The sequence below is a fragment of the Triplophysa dalaica genome, chromosome 13 (genome assembly GCF_015846415.1).
Source record: "Triplophysa dalaica isolate WHDGS20190420 chromosome 13, ASM1584641v1, whole genome shotgun sequence".
NCBI classification, from domain to species: domain Eukaryota; kingdom Metazoa; phylum Chordata; class Actinopteri; order Cypriniformes; family Nemacheilidae; genus Triplophysa; species Triplophysa dalaica.
The window spans coordinates 16,259,043-16,275,093 of record NC_079554.1 but is presented as its reverse complement, the minus strand read 5'-3'; the positions used below and the strand labels follow the sequence as shown (position 1 = coordinate 16,275,093).

At 37.8% G+C, this 16,051-nt stretch overlaps 2 protein-coding genes across 3 annotated transcripts; both read right to left on the bottom strand.

Annotated features, from left to right (window-relative positions):
- Nucleotides 1-104: 104 nt before the first annotated feature.
- On the bottom strand, nucleotides 105-9,641 carry niban1a (niban apoptosis regulator 1a). The gene is made up of 14 exons (XM_056764214.1): nucleotides 9,528-9,641; nucleotides 7,293-7,423; nucleotides 7,072-7,200; nucleotides 6,875-6,989; nucleotides 6,581-6,745; nucleotides 6,226-6,341; nucleotides 5,407-5,511; nucleotides 4,809-4,971; nucleotides 4,506-4,693; nucleotides 3,471-3,614; nucleotides 3,238-3,348; nucleotides 2,672-2,779; nucleotides 2,464-2,575; nucleotides 105-1,769 (listed from the first exon to the last, which is right to left on the bottom strand). Exons 1-14 carry the CDS (start codon nucleotides 9,577-9,579, stop codon nucleotides 838-840), a joined length of 2,571 nt encoding a protein of 856 aa, XP_056620192.1. The 5' UTR covers nucleotides 9,580-9,641; the 3' UTR covers nucleotides 105-837.
- A 329-nt stretch (nucleotides 9,642-9,970) lies between these two features.
- On the bottom strand, nucleotides 9,971-16,008 carry trmt1l (tRNA methyltransferase 1-like). 2 transcript variants are annotated; one of them, XM_056764217.1, is made up of 16 exons: nucleotides 15,894-16,008; nucleotides 15,149-15,253; nucleotides 15,005-15,067; nucleotides 14,803-14,916; nucleotides 14,584-14,648; nucleotides 14,065-14,221; nucleotides 13,624-13,744; nucleotides 13,468-13,547; nucleotides 13,152-13,395; nucleotides 12,499-12,711; nucleotides 12,224-12,414; nucleotides 11,910-11,988; nucleotides 11,644-11,810; nucleotides 11,431-11,496; nucleotides 11,138-11,267; nucleotides 9,971-10,867 (listed from the first exon to the last, which is right to left on the bottom strand). In XM_056764217.1, the coding sequence occupies exons 1-16, from the start codon at nucleotides 15,952-15,954 to the stop codon at nucleotides 10,669-10,671; spliced, it is 2,055 nt and encodes a 684-aa protein (XP_056620195.1). In that variant the 5' UTR covers nucleotides 15,955-16,008; the 3' UTR covers nucleotides 9,971-10,668. The 2 variants fall into 2 exon arrangements, with proteins under 2 accessions (XP_056620195.1, XP_056620196.1); XM_056764218.1 differs by lacking the exon at nucleotides 15,894-16,008 and having other exon boundaries at nucleotides 14,065-14,264; nucleotides 15,149-15,225.
- Between the last annotated feature and the right edge of the window lie 43 nt (nucleotides 16,009-16,051).

Sequence of the window (16,051 nt, the reverse complement as noted above, 5' to 3'; positions counted from 1 at the left end):
TTCTTGTTTTTAATGATTTTACTGCAGAAGTGTTTGAGTGTGGCAGAATGTCAACATGCCATGTCTTGTTTACTCAGCCTAGAATAAATGCCACGCATCTCATGAATATTCCTAGAAACTCCCCAAATCATTTGAATACATTTAAAGGGTGTTTAAGATGTTCATGTCAACTATAAAAAGAGAGCAGAACCTGTTGTGTCATGACATGTAATACACCTGACATAAAGTTGACAAACCACATGTGACAAATGTACGTCTGTCATCCAAAATGAGATCAGTCCCAGATTTATGACAACCCATGCAGCACCACATTTTAAATATGTCACGAATTCCAGCGAAGCCTTAAAGGTTCTTAGCATATTCTGATGTAGCTGTGCATTATGGGTAAATTACTTTATCAGATATACAGTGCACCATTTGTCTATATTGTGAATGCTTCATTGCCTTCCCAGAATGGTAACAGTGTTCCACAACAATTTTGTTTGAGTTTCACAGATAGGACACATTTACAAACATGATTATTTTACAAATGTAGATTTCACATATTAAAAAGGCAATCATATTAAAATGAATGAACATTATTAATAATTAACAAATTATTAAATGATAGCAATTCATTTGTACATATTTAAAACAACAGCTAACATAAAATAAGATTATTACATTCTTTTCATTAAAACCCTCCTCATAAGAGAACTTTTTAACTACTTCTATACAACAAAATTTGTAGTATACAAATTATAATTAATATAAATTTACAATTGACCTGTTTGGTTACATGTACAAATATGATGGATACCAACCAATGTCAGACATTTCAAACCCAGAATTGGAAACTTAAACCAGATACACAAATGGCTGAATGTTTTCCTCGTGTTCTTTGGACAACATATTGGGAATGTTTTCTTCATTATCTGTAGACAACGTTTTCTGGACGCTTTCCTCATTGTCTTCAGAGGGCTGCATGATCTCCTCTATTTCAGTGACCTCCACTACAAGATCCCTGATCTCTTGCACACAGTCCATGGGTTTGGCTTCCTTGACTGGGTCTGATGATGATATGTCTGGATTGATGATTCGTTGGCTGTCTGATAATCTTTCAATGATGTCATCAGCATCATCCATTTCATTAACACTTGCATTTTTAATAGGTAAACAAACCGCAATTGGGCTGATGTTGTCCTCTCCAGCAGGGGGCGCTGTGAGCTCAGCCTCACCTCCAGAGCTGATTACTGACGTGGGGACATTAGCTTCTGTTGATCTGGAAGTAGCAGCCCGTTGTAGGGCTTCAGTGACCTTTCCGATGGGACTAGAACGGACCAAAGCATTCTTTATAAGCTCTGGTCTGGTCTCAGGGGCAGTGTTCGTAGAGGTCTCTGTCTGTTTAATTGTTTTCTCATCATCAGTGACAAACACATCATCAACATTCTCGTCCAAAAGTGTCTTATTCTGTCCCACATCAGCTTTGACTGTGACAGGTGCAGATTTTGGCAGATCTTCACACAGTGTTGTAGGCTGAGCGTCTTTGGACTTAAGGGAGGACTGACCGACCCCATTCATCTCCTGCTCCAGTTCACCGGTGAATGTTCGGCTCTCTTTCAGGCCATTGCCCAGTAACGGGGAGGAAGGAAGGGCTGTGCTGGGATTTGGGGAGCTCTTTAAGTATCTTGGGCTGTTGGGAGGAGTGGTAGACAGGCTGGAGTGACTGAAATTGTATCTGCTCTCTGTAAGCAGGTTGTATTTCTTTTTGCTGGCCGCTTCATTGACCACTGAAAAAACAAGAGGCAGATTTGAGAGTCATATTTTTGAAATGTTTCATCATCCCAAATAATTCATAATTTCTAATTTTCTCATCACTTTTATATACAGGGGGCCTAAAAGTATTTGGACACATCACATTTTATGTGTGAGTGTCACATTTTTTGTATATTTTAGGGGAAAATTAAAGTCAAGGAAAATCTCATAATTTGCTCATATTGAAACAATACTTAACAACGACTTGTACTGTTTTGCAGTGGTTCTCAAAGTGTTTCATTTTAAGGCCCCATTTGTGTACAGTGCACCACTTAGTATGATATTTATTTAGTGTAGAACATTTACAAATGATCTTCATGGAACATGATCTTTACTTCATGTCCTAATGATTATTTTCTTAAAAGAAACATTTATCATTTTGACCCATAAAAATGTTCCCCTGCTACTTAAGAGTGGTTTTGTGATCCAGGGTCACATTTTCAGTTATACAATTCTGAAACATCAATTATTTTAGTTGATGTTTGGTTGATTCTTTTTCTGATGTTTGATAGCATAAAATGTATGAAAATGTTCTATATTTCATAAAATGCCACAAAATCTGTTGCCCCCTGTATCCATCTTGCGTCACCCAGTTTGAAAACCACTGTTCTATTGAACCTAAATGGGATCTTTGTAAAACATAAATCCGGCCATGATCATGTGACTTACCCAAGAGGACTTCCTTTTCCAGTATCTGTTGGAGAACATCCTCATACACGTTTTCCACATTGATGAAGTTTGAATAATCAGCAAATATGTGCTGCTCAAATTTTGGTAGCTCCTAGATGTAAAAACAAAATAAGAGATTAAGCACTTTATACATGCTCATTATTTTTATGTTGTCTATTCTTATGCAATGTCAGAAATTATACTATACCTCTTTGAATGATGGTGCTAAATGCTTCTTGATGCTGGGTAGAGTGATGGTTATCAGTGCATCTTGAAAGATCTTTTTCCTCACTGTGCTACTGTCATAGTCAAATTGCTGTTGGGCATACATAAAGTAAATAAAACTGGTACTTGTGTTTATTAATATAGTAATAGTAAAAGTTTAACTTAACCCAAAAATATACTAACCATAGAGTTATTCCAAATTTTAAAACATTTTTGTTGTTATGAACAGAGAGAAAGATATTTGGAGGAATGCTTGTAACCACTTCTTGGCCACCATCTACTACCATTGTAGGAAAATTGCTATGTAAATTTCTTTATTCTGTTCCAGACAAAAGAAGATATTTTGAAGAATGTAAGCAAACTGGGGCACTTTTGACTACCATTGTCATTTTTCCTACCATGGTAGTGAATGGTGGCCAAGAACTGTTTAGTTACAAGCTTTCGTCCAAATATCTTTTTACATTTATACACATTTGGACTCGAGGGTGAGTAAATGAAAACAGAATTTGTATTTTTGGGGAGAACTGTCCCTTTAAGTTATATTCTTACCTTCAGGACCCTGTTTGAAGCCTTTTGAATGGCCATCCCGAAGTTGATGGAGGGGTCCTCCAGGGCCTTTCTCAGAAGAAGTTCATAGGTGTACTCGACATTCTCCATCAACTGAAACACAATCACAAACCACAAATCACAAACACCTTTCAGTCTAGAATCTATAAGTTTTAGAGAATTAAAATATGACATTTAGAAATGTCATATTTAACCAATAAAAAAAATGTTGGTACCTGTTTTATGTCTATCTCTGTGCTGTTCTGCAGACCCTTGACAGGGTAGTTGAAGGTTTGCTGAAGTTCTTGGATGTGATCTGACAGTTTGCTTACTTTCTTATAACAGCTCTGTAAATTAGCCATACTCATTTTAAACAGAGCCTTCAGCAAGACAGAGCGAGAGAGAGAGAGTGAAAGAGAGAGAGAGAAAGCAAGAATTATTTGATCACATATGTATTTGACGTTGTTACTATGCAGCTCTGATCTTGTAACAATTTGACAGAGGAGCTAACTGAATTAATTCATTCAGTTAAATTTACAGTATACAGTACATTGAGCAGACAGTTTATCCAAAGTGACTTACAAATGAGATAGCATTTCACATTCTTTAAAATCGTATGAATGCAAACGATATAAAATGCACCAAAACATATGATTATTAAAAATATGCAAAATTTAAGACCTATTCCTATGGCTAACGTCATAAAAGCAAATCGTACTAAAACGTATACTTGTAATTGTACAGATTTATATATATAAGCCAACTTGCAAATGACAGGATTCTCAAAATGTATCAAAATAACACATTTATATTGTTAACAGAGATAGGTGGGGAACATTTATGAGCAACGGTGGAACAGAAGGTTTTTCTGTGAATAATGACTTAAAGTTTTGCTGTCTGTTTTACACATAATGCACAAGTTTGTCCTCAGAAGACATGGAATATAGTGAATATACAGCCGCAGAAAGAAAATTAAGAGACCTTTTCAGACCGTTTTTCTAATTTAAAATATTTTTAGGTATGTGTTTAGGTAAAATTATCATTTTTGTTGCATTCTGTGAACTACTTACAATACTTCTCTCAAATTTCAAATACAAATATTGTTTCTTTTTGCATTTATTTGCAGAAAATAAAAACTGAAGAAACTAACAAAATAACAAAATATTCATTCTCTGAGCATTTTTATGTCACATCCGTAACGCAAAATGTCACATCCATAATGCTGGAATTGCCCATATGGACTTTATGTTGCTTTTTAGTTTGTTTTCTACCTGTTTGAGTTCCTCAATTTGATCACGTTCCTGGAAGTCCTCAAACAGTTGTTTCATCTCCTCCTCACTGAGCTGCCGGGCCTCTGTGAAGCCCAGACTGATGGGCACCATCACTTCCTCCAAGACGGCTGGCAGGTACGGCTGCACGTGCTCTGCACAGTATTTTGTTGCTTGCTCAGCAACCAATGCTACACAAAAAATATAAATGCATTTGACTTAAATTCACACATGGGCGACCCTGCTAAACACACACAAGATTTACTAAACCCTGTAAGTAAAACCATTACTCATCTGATAAAGTACCTTTGAGTTTGCCTTCCAGAAAAGCTCTGGAGCTGATGATCTGATCCATGTCGGAGCGCATGGACACCTCATTCTCTTTAACCAGGTCTTTGCATTCCTCTTTCAATGTGTTCAGCCTCTCCAGTAGATGTTCATTCATTCGAAAATAAGCATCTTCCATTGTCTGTCATACAAGGAATACAAGTGTAACGTAAGTGTTTCATTAATCACTTTTTGTTTCTCATCAGGGAATTTGTTTGGAATGTGTTGTGTTTCTGGTATGCGTCTGTTTTGTCAGGCCTAAGGGATATTCCTGGCCCTGACCTGGGGCTATTTGGGTGTGGGACGTCCCTCTGGACTGACATCAGGCTCACACACCCAAGGATGAAGTATCAGGGACATGGTTCTGGTAAAACCCAAAGCTTTTAAAATCTTTACAATAACTACCATGCTCAGAGAAGCAATCTAGGAGTAAAATCTACATGGAACACAGTTGGTATAGCTGGTAATCCAACAGCATCTAATCTTGTAGTAAGGCTTTTAAATATATGTTAGGGATTTACTCTCAACTTTCTCCTGACCATTTATCCTGACATCAGAGTTTAAGAAAGAAACGCACCATAAACCAGATTCTCCTCTTGTCTGTCTTCCTGCTCTTTAGAAACGGCTGTAATTCTGTCTCCAGATAGGGCATAAGGTCCTCCATGAACAGATTAGCAAGCACCTACATGAAACGAAACACACACGTTGACGGATTCAGACACGTGCAAGATAGGTCGAGTCAAGCCTGAGTAAACACTGAAGACAAACACTGCAAGGTGAAACCCCAGTCAGCACAGTTTATGGAAACTCAATACTCAAACACTCATTAAATAAAAGTCACTTGTGTTATATTTACATGATGTCACATGGCAACAATACTTAAATCCTGTGATAGATTAAAGTATGCCAAACTGGTCTGTGAGCTACATATATCTAACAAAGAGAAGTTATTTTTGTCTTTAATTGACGGCACTTCTCATATGATTTCCTCTGTGAGGCTTTTTGTTTCACTCATGTTGTAAGTCGCTTTGGATGAATGCCTACATGTATGTACTGTAAATGTATTTTATACTCTATATATATTTATATTTTATTTATAATTATAGATGATAGAGCTACTACACGGTGAAACTACAGAGTGAAACCTGGTGCACATTTCTTAGATTCCAGAATGCTTAATGATCCAGTTTTAAGCGCATCAAAAACATTGTTCTACTTTTCAACCAATCTGTCACATAAAGTGACGCTTTGTTACGGCAAAAAGTTCTCATTTCAACAGCTAGAACATGCCTTACAGACAGAAGATAAAGGTGTTTCTTATTATTTATTGTCAGCACACGGTTCTTGCACATCAAGCTGTGAATTTTATCAGCACAGATGATATCAGGGTACCTACCCGTACATCACTGCCTATGAGCATATCCCATGATTCATACTGGCCCTTCTCCTGCCTGTAGAACTGAAGAGCTTTGAGAAAGGCTTTAACCTCGCACGTATTCTTCTTGAGAAAGTCTGTTCAATACATTTTAAATATACGTATTAGCATACAATACTTCAACCGAAAGGAAAAATATGAAAGAAAAAGCTAATGTGACAATCTTCAACACGTACAAATAATTCAGAATTATGTTTCATTTGAAATAGGATCATATTTGAGGGTTGTTTAATATCGTTTGAAAGCAGGACCGTTTTTACTGGTTCATCTTTGTGAACATCCTAACGCTGTGTTGTTTCATAAGTGGAGTTGATACCTTTGTTCTGGTGGCGAATGCAATCCGATAAGATGGAGATGAATTCCGTTTGCTGTTCTTCATTGTGGAGACAGAAATAATGATCCTTACGGTACGGAAGTCTGAGATAAACTGGGCACTGTCCTGGCATGCTTTCTTCAATAGGCACAAAATCTCCCTTGACATCTGTATTTAAAAAAACACAAGTATACATGAATAATTGCGCTGTTTCATAGCCTAATAATATGTAAGATTGGACACGTTGGGATATTTGATTTCCATTTAAAAAGTAGATTTGTATTTACTGCTACTTACTGCTAGTGAAAGGGCAACACTGGTCCAGCTTCTCTATATATTCCTGTTCTGAAGTGAATACAGTGCCCCCTGTAGGCACGAGCCTGAGCAGCGGAGGGTAACCTTTCATAAATGCCTGTCCACAAGAGAGAGCAATGAATACGGGTTGGTGATACTTCAGTCTGCAAATGTTTATTTCTAGATCGTTCAGTTTATACCTTGTAGCTCTTATGACACTCCAAGATGTAACTGGCTCGCACCACCACGAATCTGTGTTTCCATCTTTTGCCATCCTCAAAGAACACCACATTCTCTTCATACAGGGTTGTTCCCGGCTCTAAAGGATTCTGGGAAAGCAATGTGAACATCATACATGGTCACTGACTGAATGATACAGATGATTACAAATAGCCATCAGGTCTGAAATGCACTTGTTTACCTTTTGCTTGAGGAGCTGCGTGTGTTGCTCTTTGTGTTGCTGAAGCTCTTTGTGTTGCTGGGACAAGAAGGCTAGAATATATTGTTTCCTATATATCGTTGCGAACTCATTAAATCTAGCATCCACTTGCTCTGCAACGTAAAAGTCAAAAGACTATTATAAGACAATAAAAGGTTAGAAAAGCGATTTATTCCAGGCGAACATCTTTTGGTGCAGTAAGCATGAACTAAAAGAGAAGAAACGGATGATCCAGAGACACATTTGCAACAAACTAAGTGAGAGAAGAGGGATTTCATAGCATTGTTTAAATAGCAGCAACTTCAAGGAATCTTTTATAGGGACACTGTGTTTACTTTTGTATCATAAACAAAATTAGCCAAACAATACTGTGATGAACAGATTATATTAATGTTTATTACAAATAACAGTTGGTTTGATGGTTTGTGCCTGTTTGTACTATACTTTTAAAATCAGTTTTGATGAAAAGCTGAAACATAACAACCAAAACTTCCATAATGTATAAAGTATAGATACAAAGACGTCTCCAGACTATGTAAGGTTAGGTATTCATATTACTAGCTATTCATTCTATTGGTATATTACATATTTTTATCCTGATTATAAACAGAAACTTTCATATATCAATATTGGTCAAAATACAGCATTCTGGCAACTACTATGGGAGTAAATGGGGGGCAAGATCTGTTTGCCAATAAGCATTCTTCCAAATATTTTTCAAATTGTTCATCAGAACAAAGAATTTAATCAGATTTGGAACAACTCAAAGGTGAGTAAATGATGCCAAAATTTCATTTTGGGGTGAAGTATCCCTTTAAACACATATGCTGTACAAGTATGCCCCCAGACATCACTTCTGGCAACTACTGTATCTATAATGTTTAACACACTGTAATAAAGTAATATTTCTGTTTTTTCTTTACATAAACATTTTGCAGCACTTATAAAGTGTGTTGTTACCCTGAAAAGATTTAACAACCAAACCAGAATCTCCACTCTGATGTTCCTCCTTTCTAAAATTCCTTTGTTTTTTCAATTTTCTTACATTTTGAAAGATGAAACAAAGTCTTTAACATGTATCAAAAAAAATATTTAATAACTAATTTAAAGTAATGAACTACTCATTTGCCCTCGTGTATTGATATACGCTTTGCTGTATTATGTTGTGTGTAAGTAAGAGCAAAATCCACTGTTTTAGAAGGAACAGCGGTTAGAGATGTCTCAAATTCTTGAGTGTTTGCCATGTTAGATACCGTAGACAATGTGACACGGATTGTCCTGCAGAGCCAGTTGTGAATGAACGCATCTCAAACCACAACACAAGCATCATCAAGAGCACAATGTTGACCAGGGAACGTGTGTAAATGTGTGTGAAAGAGACCACACACTGTCTTTCCACCTTCTTATGTGTGAATTCACACATGTACTAAACATGCTTTTCTCAGGGAACTGGGGCGGTTACTGTTCCCAGGAAATGAGGCCATTTGTGTTCCTGTAGAACAGCATTCTACACCTTTAGTTCTGAACCTAATTCATAAACATTTGTGTTTCGTTGAAATTTCAGACAAATTTAGTCGAGAGAAAGACGTTGCTAGGTTCAAACCACATATTTAGATAAGTGGGAAAGGATAGTGTCAGCAAATAAATACAATCCGACAAACACAATTACTCATATTACTTATCCAAATAAGATCTGGAAGAATAGACAGTAAATGATGTGGTATATAATCACAAGGTGTACTACAGAGAAATAAAGTACAGGACACACATACAGCTCCACCCTTATAGTTCACAATGGCCAGAATAAGAAAACAAACTGGTTTTCTGCAGGTTGAGTAACTACTGTGACTCCAATGATAGTAGCATTCATCCTTGGGCAGTGCGTCGTTTACAAGTCCAAATTCACCTTGCAACCAGTCTGTGACGTCACAACACTAAATAGGAATGCTATTTATTTTAGGAAAATCAAAGAAAACGCATTTTAACAAAAACATGTTTCTCTGCCTAATACAATAAAAGGGCTCGTTATTTAAGTGGTCTATCATACTATTTATCACATCATCAACCATCAAATGTAACACAAGTAAATAAGTAGATTGCTAGGGAGAGGTTCAGTATTGTACATGAGATGTAACTTTAATTATTGACCAAAAAGTGCCAATTGCTGCTCTTTCCACGTCTCATAGTCAAACTCAAAACGCTATTTTTCACACGTACCTTTTAAGTAGTTGGCTCTGTTTTCATCCAGTAAACTGGACGCTGAACCCATCCTGACCCCGTTTAGTTTAGTTGAAGAAGATCGCGACTGACGGAGAATCTCAAGGCGCTCACATTTCACAACTGTGGGCGTGGCTTAAGTGAAACAGCTGCACAGCAACACGGCATGACGTCGATCAAAACATAGGATGCTACCCTCCTAGATAACATTTTTGGGCCTTTGTATGAGTTTAAAATACTCACTAGGTTGATAAATGATTAGGTTTTGACATACTTAACTAGCTGCATCACATAAAACTCTTTATGTTAAATATTGAATATATAACACGTAGGGTTATGGCAAATAAACTTAAATACAACAAAAACGTAAAATATATTTACCGGACAAATGCTTTAATCTTGGTCTGTAAAAACAAATGAAATTTGGAGTCGTTTCCTTAAAGTCTGATAAACATAAAAGTCGATTTATTTCAGTATGAACATTGCAAGTAGGACTAGATTTGGTGCTATGCAGGTAAGACAGGAGTGGCGGCTCATATTTAAAAGGGCAGATCACACAACGCATCAAGATAAAGTTCTGGTCATATTTTACCTCAAAAGCTAAATGAATAAAAACAAAATACATTTGAGTTTGACATTCCCTAAGCAAACAAGATTTGGGGATTTTGGGGTAAAGCATGACCCACATTTGTGTTAGATGAGACCCGCCATCATGCTTAGGGTTTTATTGATGGAGCTGTGAAACACTGAAAGTGAAATACTTTAGCAAAAAAAAAGGAAAAACCAGATCAAGCAAGACCTGACAGAATCATAAATACTTTAGATTAAAAACAAAAAGATCTGTAAAAACTGCATCACATCACAATCAGCTTATATATTGATGTATCTAACACTATAAAGGCCACAATGAGTCGAAACCCTACTGCAACTATAAAAAAAATCATCTTTGATCAACAATCACTAAATGTAATTATTCATTTGCGATTAAAAAAAATCCATCTCTAACAGACTCAACAACAGTAGCCACAGAGAGAGCAGAGAGGCGAATTCTGTGCAGTCAAACTTAGAAACGCATGTCCTGAACATCTCATAAACACAATGAAATTGCCCCACAAACATCTGGATTTTTTTCTCATTAACTTCAGACAGTCTGACGTCGTGTAACATCTGAGCTTACAGCACTGCTTTCAGGGGTAGACGAGTAAGTAGGCACGCTGTATTTCGTGAGCACTTCCTTAAACTGTACCAGAGTTGCGTCGGTTCGCACACCCGTCGGGTCAAAGTGTGTGCGGCTGACTCTGAATCCGGCCTCGGTGAGATACTGCAGGAACTTATTCAGCCTAAAAGCGGGACAGAGCTCAGGGTCACATTCAGTTAAAGATCCAAAGATGCTAAAATCCAATGTTGGGCAAAAAATGTACTGTACTTTCATTTGAAAGATATAATGAGAGTTGTGTTTTATTTGGGACTTAAAATTTCCACCTGAACTACACAATAGGTTGATGAAGGCTTTATCTAATGACTCATGCAAGATTCAGGTGATATTATGACATGTAGTTTTGGTCGACATTTTCAGTATATGAGGGTGTATGGGGTTCGTGGTGACTAACTTGGGCATGTTCATGCCACGGATGCTGTGCCGATGGATGCTGTAGTAGAACGCTGGATGTTCCAAAGATGTGTCGGGTTTTAATTTCTTCAGTACATTCCCAGAATCCTCCCCTGCAGTTTTTCTTTTGCCTGAATACATCAAATAAAAAATACAGCCCATTTTAACTTAGCCGTAATGCCTTTTAATCTCAGATAATTTTGAAATTGTACTACAAAAACCTAATGTTATCATCTAAAGTAAAGAGAACAGACAACAATAAATAAAAGCAACAGTTTACAAAAGGAACATTACCTGACTGATCAGACGTATCAGCCTCTTCAACCCTCTGTAAGGTTTTTATGACAACACCACATTCCACTATGTACAAAAGAAAAACCCATCAAGTCAAAGCCCTGGAGCTCTGCTCAAACAAGCCAGAGGGAGCTTTTGGCTCATCTTAGTGTGTCAAACACAACATAATTTAAAATATAAATTAGCATTTGAAACTGACACACCCAAACATACCTTGGCTAGAGAGGGTAGAATATCCCGGGACAGGTGAAGGCTTGAGAGTGGTGCAGTCGGCCTCACAGAAGAGAGACTTCACCAGAGGCTGGATGTCCTCCATATTGTGCTGCACTGCTGCCACTAACATCTGCCTCAGAAAACCACTGTTAAACAGAGGACCAGCCCTGAGTGATACGGGAGAGAAACAAAAACACTCATTATAAAACACTTATTCTAACGAAATAATTATTTATGAATGAAAACTGCATGAAAGATCATCTCACCAGAGCGGCCCGAGCTCTACTGCAGTTTTCCCTGGCATGCTCCCATGACACTGGCAGGGCAGCTGTCTGTACAGGTTTTCTGTAAATATCATAACCAGCAAGGGATTATTTATTTAAATAGAGCATCTTTTGCTTCAGGGTCAAGATTTTACATGAAATATTGATGACATCAAATCAAGCGTGACTTTTGATTGGGTGCTTTGGCCTTGATGTCAAAAAAGTGTGTTATTTTTATGGATTTTAGTTCAGCTGTTTTTACCCTGCTGTCAGCCATCCTTTCTATATTCGGTTGCAGCTGTTTAGTTGTTTATTACCTTCAACCATGCTTCCTGGTTTGAGGAACACCCTTTCTTCACACCACTGGCAGTGCAAAAGCTGACGCAGTTTCTTTGCGGATTCGTCCGCCTGGGTGGGCCCTCTGAGCACTCGCACCACCACTAGGACAAAGTGCTCGAGCGCCACAGCCAACAGCACTTCAATTCCTTTGTTGCAGCGAGCAGCTGCCCTGCAAAATGCATTGAAAAACATGTCAATGTAACATCATTTAAAAACCTTCCAATAACAAAAATCTACCCGCAGGCGATCCTACCTGGCTACCGCAGCCAACACCATACGTGCTGCGAGTTCCTTGTAATACTCGGTCCTGACGATCTGGCAGCCGTAATGTCGGAGCGTAACATTCAGAGATTTGGAGTAAAGCGATCCAGTGTCAGTAGACGTCACAGAGACTATTCCCAGGTTACGAACGTTCCGAAAAGCAGCGTCCAGATAGTTTACAGATGTTCCAAATGGGTCAAGGTGTCTGATTTAAAGAGGAAAGAACCTATAACTTCATTTTTACAACTATAATTTAAAGCGATAGTTCACCCAAAAAAGAACATTCTTATATCATTTACTCACTCTTACGTCATTCCAAACATGTTTGACTTTCTTTTCAGGTACTCTGAAGAACTTCAGTTACCACATAACATTGGCCCTCATGGACTTCCATTGTGTGGACACAAAACCAACGAGACATTTCTCAAAATAGCTTATTTTGTGTCTCACAGAAGAAAAAAATGATATGCGGATTTTTAATGACATGAAATTAATAAATTATGACAGATTCTTCATTTTTGGGCAAACTATGTCTTCAACTAAATAACAACTATAACTTCAAACCTGTGTTTATTTACAGGTTTGTGTTTTTTTCTTTCAAACTGTTATTTGATTGCTCTATTATTTCATCAGTTAGAATCTCACATGTAGTCAAATGGTCTCAGATGCATAATGACATTGGCGTCCATCTTCACCACCTCCACAGAGGCAATGGGTGACTCCACATCACCTGCTCCGTCTAGCTGACAGGCCGTGCGACTGCCCTCTACTCTGACGTGGTTCAGGTGACAGTTCTCCTTAATCATCTTCACGCACGCTTCGTTTATGTCATTTATAGTAACTTTAACAGAGTTACGAAGATGCTTCGCCCACTGCAGGCCCATGATACCTACACAAAGGATTAATATTTTATGTATGTAAACTAAAAAATACATTAGTTGCTGAACAGTAGATTTCTTACCAGTGGCTCCAAAGGCATCAAGACATTCGAGCGGATTCCTTTGTTCAGCTAAAACAGCGAGAGAGCAGAACACCAGCTGCCTACAACATCACAGAGAGAAAATGTTAGTCAATGTAATCTCATCACAAGGCTAAAATTCTATTAAAAAGTCTCAACCTGTTGGTTTTCATCTTGCGGCTGAAGTATGTGTCTGTTTTCTGAGGTGTGGTGTGGTTGGGCATGAGCTGGACATTAGTGCCCAATTCTTTCATAATCTCATAAGCCTGTCCGCCTGGGACTGAGAAAGGGGCAATTATTATTAATATATATACAAGTAATTCGCTACGATTTCAAATAACACAGATATAACAAAAAAAAAGCTGAAACTATGTTGGAAATGAAACAGAACTATGTTGCAGCCCAAGTTTACTATTTACATTATTTCTGCACTACGAAACTGACATCCAGTTCAGGCAGTTCACTTTTAGCGACTATACCACCCGGTGCTGCCTTGACAACACAAATGCACAGTCACACAACGATTTGTTATGTCAGTCAAGCACACCATAAAGGAAGAATTATGGCATTAGTTGGATCATACACAGAGAAAATGCTTACCGGCTTCTTCAAAGGGAACATCGGAGTTGCCTGAATAACTTGCCTCCGTCTCGCCCTTGTTGATATGACGCTTGAGATGACTGATCATGTCTGTCTTACGAGCAATCGTGACAGAACAAACCACACAGTGGTAGTGAGCCACCAGTCTGCCTTGAGTCTGGAGATGTAAATACTTATGAATAACTAAATAACTGTAGATCCTGCACAAGAAACAAGCTGGATATAAATACACAATTAAAACAATATGAAAGCCAGATATTTTAGCTTTTTGTTAATTATTATAGTGGTTTTCGGAATAGTATACAAACTAGGCTAGAGAAAGCATAGGATTACAAGAAAAACGGCCATAGAGATATTGAGTGATAAAGGAAGGAAAACCATTCATGTCACTAGATGATCACTGTATTTTTAATCGGAAAGCTGTCAATTACATCATTTGCTGTATTCTGCCATCTTATGGTGACTATTATTACTGCAAAAATGTTTGGGATAAATGCTGGAACTTTTACAAGACCTTACCTGGTCAGCACTGAGACCAGACTTATGCTGTCTGCATGGCAGATGACAGATGCACATTCTTTGGCCTGTAGAAGCAAAAAGTATGAATTATCCCTGTGAAAGCCTCACATATATTAGCTACGAGTCTGATTTGCATATTTTTTTTGTATTCAAATGTTTTCTGTATGTGTTCTCTACTCTACAATTCTGTGAAATGTGATTGAATTATAAATCACTTACCCTCAAATTCCACGTAAACTTTCCAGTGCAGGTTTTGCAGGTGTCGTCGAAGTTTATGACTATAACAGGCCTTAAACTTTTCTTCAGGACACAGTGGACAAGACTTCCTTCCGGCTGTCAGAATCATAAACAGGTCATTTCAGATTCATGGGGTATACTGGTGGTTTTATTGAACAGACTAAGACACCGCAGGTTCCTGTACCTCCATTTAAATCCACAAGCTCTTCGAGGCCCTCCAGAGTGGTTTGGATGGACACGTGTCTTTCTGAAATGACAAAATTAAATGACTTCACTTTACCTTCTTGATGCACTCAATCATCAGAGGACAAAGCTGTTGAATTCTTACCTGATGTTACAGTGAATGATGTTTGTCCATTGTTGGCCGCTGCTTCCACTGGTTTAGTGGAGGTATCAGGAGTGGACGCCTGCTCACTCTCATCAGTACCAGTGTCTGGATATGCAGACAAAGCAAAAAGTACATATCATATAATGAAGTATTTTGTATATTTTAACCCTTATTATTTAATGATGTTATTATAATTATCATGAATAATTATAAGTTAATGTTGACATAATTGTGTCCAATCTTCACGCATCAACTACTTAATAAAGAAAAACGTTATATAACATTTTCACCAAATGTAGATTAAGTTCAAAGAAATGAGAAACTACTTCATTCTTTAACGTGTAAACATACACGCAGAACACGCAATCCGCTTTCCATGGCTGGTGTTTCAAAGCAGAAGGGCTCTGTTGCGGAGCTCCGTGGTCAGACCCTTGCTGCACATACACTGTACATTTGCATGCCATTTACAAATTGTCTTTTAACTCAGTTAATCGAATCGTATTTGCTGCAAGTATGCTGGTACTTTCCCGATGAGCTGAAACAACGAGACGTTTCGAACAGGTTATTTACACATTAGGTCCTATGGCGGAGCTCCGTGAGGACGCCTACATTTAGTTTAGCAGTTTTGAAGTCGCATTTAGAATAATTTGCATAAAAATACAAAATGTCTCAATGCTACGTGTTATTATTGCAACCTACGAAACAAAACTAAACCTTTGTATATTAATTAAAGAAATTACTTTACCCTTTATATTGGCGTCCTCCTGGTGAAGCTGCCCAGGGCCCTCTTCTTTGAGCTCCGCCATTTTCGAAACTAGCGTACGTATATTGCGTACGCCAAATGCCAGGCTTTTAGCGTTGTGTGAGCGGACCAATCATCTTCTCCTAAACTACGCTGCCTCA